The sequence below is a fragment of the Nannospalax galili genome, unplaced genomic scaffold, assembly GCF_000622305.1.
Source record: "Nannospalax galili isolate Female #2095 unplaced genomic scaffold, S.galili_v1.0 scaffold390, whole genome shotgun sequence".
NCBI classification, from domain to species: domain Eukaryota; kingdom Metazoa; phylum Chordata; class Mammalia; order Rodentia; family Spalacidae; genus Nannospalax; species Nannospalax galili.
Genome location: NW_008330777.1, coordinates 5,353,066 through 5,355,902, shown reverse-complemented (window position 1 = coordinate 5,355,902; position 2,837 = coordinate 5,353,066). Strand labels below are relative to the sequence as shown.

Below are 2,837 nucleotides of genomic sequence, written 5' to 3'. Positions count from 1 at the left end.
CCCGCCGCCAGGTGGGTGCCGCGGGGCGGGAAGTTTTTTTGAAGGGAGGGCCCAGTGTGCTTCCTTGGTGATTCCCGGGCGGGCTGGGGTTGGGGAAAGACCCTGCCAAAAAAAAAAAAAAAAAAAAAAAAAAAAAAGGACACACAGAATGATTAATATTTAGAGAAGGTAATGCTCATCCTAAACTGAAAATTAGAAGTTAAGGATTTAGGCACATATAATCACATTTGTAGATGGTGGTGAGGAAAAGACTGTTGTCCTTTTAAAGGCTCCCCTTTCTTTTAGAAATTTGTAAGAAAGATTACTGTGTAGGTTGTGCATCATGAGTGCTAGTATCTGAAAAGTATGAAAGTATCTCATTAGGAATGGAGTGATGGAATGAATTTCAGAATAATAATATTATGTAAAAACTACAACCATGTCCTCAGTTGCTCATGCCATGGAACATTCTAGATGGCAAGAAACCCATTCCAGAACCATGGGGTTTACTTCTGCAATTAAATTTAAGTAATCTCTTCCAAACAAAGTTGGTTATCTATCTACCAACAGATGTGCACGTAAGCTCTTAAGAAGGTAAAATTGTTGAAGTGTATTTTATTTAAAAATTATATTGTTTAAAATTAGTGTGCAAAAATTATCCATTTCATGACTCTCTCCAGTTGAACTGGTAGTTGATTTCTTCCTACAGTTGTATTTATTTTGCTTTCTGAACTCGCATATAATTAAAATTATATAATAAAGGAAATAGTAGTTTCTAAGTCATTTGGTAAATTCATTGTGAATATGATTCAGATATACAATTTTTTAACTTTCTTTTTAAATTTTACTATTTTTACTCCTTTAATGCTGACCCTTCCACCCAGGGCCTCCTGCATCCTAAGAAAATTTTATACTCCTGAATTACGTTCCTACTTCATTTTCAGCCATTCAGTAATCCCTTAGTTTGTGAAAGGCAGAATTCTGATGGTATTTGCAATGTTTTATTTGAAGATGGATTTGCACCTTCAGCTATGACCACCTTATTGCTTCCAATTGTACCTATAGTTGTAATTCTATCTCCTATATAATGAGAAAACTTAGCTGACAGTTAATTCTACAGCATGAAGTTTCAAAATATACTACCTTCTGTCCTTAGACCCAGAAAAAAGTAAAAATAAGAAATAAAGACATCAGATATAGAGTAGTAAAATAGAGTAGGATTCTTTTAAATGTTCTTTAAAATGAGCCTTTACTTATGAGTTATGAATTTGATGTCTTATTTTATTTAAGTAACAAAATTGTATCTGTCTCCTGGTGACAAATATCTTTAATCCCAGCACTAAGGAAGTAGAGGCAGGTGGATCTCTGTGGCTCAAAGACAACCTGGTCTACATAGTGAATTCCAGGACAACTGGGATTACAGGAAAGCCTTATCTCAAAAAGAAAAGAAAACTATATATGGGAGACTCTGTTATTTTCTTGCATATTTTGCAATGATGAGGATCAAACCCAGAGATGTACACCTGAATTTTAAAAATTTACTTATAGGCGATGGCACAGAAGGAAGATATGGAAGAAAGAATCACAACCCTGGAGAAGCGTTACCTCAGTGCTCAGAGAGAATCTACCTCCATTCATGATATGAATGATAAGCTAGAAAATGAGCTAGCAAATAAGGAAGCCATTTTACGGCAGGTGCAGTATCTCTTAATTTTGCTCTGGCTCATGTGCATGTGCTCTCTGTATTCTCATACTATGGAGTAAATACAGGATAGTTCTTAGCTAATAAAAAACTGTGCTGTAAGATTTAGACTAGAACTAATGAAACAACTTCCTAATATATAATTTTAATAAAGACAACACTTATAATTATGTAATGATAACCATTGTTTACTGTGGATAAAGCAGACCCTAAAGAGTTTTCATCATTTAATTCTAAAAACTGCCTATATATTCTGTACGGTTATTCTACATGCTATGCTAAAGTACAAAGACACGAATATTTCCAAAGGTCACACACACTGTAAATGGCAGAGCTGGAAAGTCTACCCAGATTAACAACAGGAGTGGGAAAAGTATAGCCTATGGATCAACTCCCTGTTTTATAAATAAAGTTTTAATGTTACACACATCTTAATCATTTAATAATTATGATTGTACTCATGTTACATTAACAGAGAAGTGGAGTTGAGCCAGAGTCTTTATGATACATAATCCTACAATACTATTTGACTCTTTACAGAAAGCTTGTCAGCCCCATCTCCAGAACCTGGACCCCTGTCCCGCTGTTCTCTGCATTCCACTCCCGTCTAAAGCTATGAGTTTTGTTATGTTGTTATCATCATACTCTGACCTATTAATATGGAGCTATAGTCTATTTATTACTCATTAGCAATTTCTCATTAGCAATTTCTTTTTTTTGATGCCAATAGTAAAAGCTTTGCTCCTTTAATATATTGAATTTCAGTAAGGAACACTCACAAATAATATATAAAAGTGTGATGATAGCTATCACTTAGTACATTTAGGTGTGGCCATCCCTGATTTTAAGTCTAGAAAAATAGCCAAAGCGCAAAGTTCATATGACTGGTGCTGGAAAATCCATTCTAACCTTTTAAATGGCACTTTTTTTCCTTTCTACTTCAGATGGAAGAGAAAAACAGACAGTTACAAGAACGTCTTGAGCTGGCCGAACAAAAGTTGCAACAGACTATGAGAAAAGCTGAAACCTTACCTGAAGTAGAGGCGGAACTGGCTCAGAGAATTGCAGCCCTAACAAAGGTACTGCACTAAAACACATGGTCAGCCCAGATGTATTTGCAGATAGAACTTTCAAAGAATATATATATATATATATA

The 2,837-nt window shown here is 34.9% G+C and overlaps 1 protein-coding gene across 24 annotated transcripts in view; it reads left to right on the top strand.

The window, feature by feature from the left end:
• Positions 1-2,837, top strand: part of Ppfia2 (PTPRF interacting protein alpha 2) — a 580,223-nt gene that overhangs the window by 455,172 nt on the left and 122,214 nt on the right. For all 24 annotated transcript variants that reach the window (XM_008852254.1, XM_029555664.1, XM_008852263.2 and 21 more), the window contains 2 exons: positions 1,528-1,674; positions 2,626-2,760. In XM_008852254.1, coding sequence (XP_008850476.1) covers positions 1,528-1,674; positions 2,626-2,760 — 282 coding nt within the window. The remainder of the gene's footprint in view (positions 1-1,527; positions 1,675-2,625; positions 2,761-2,837) is intronic.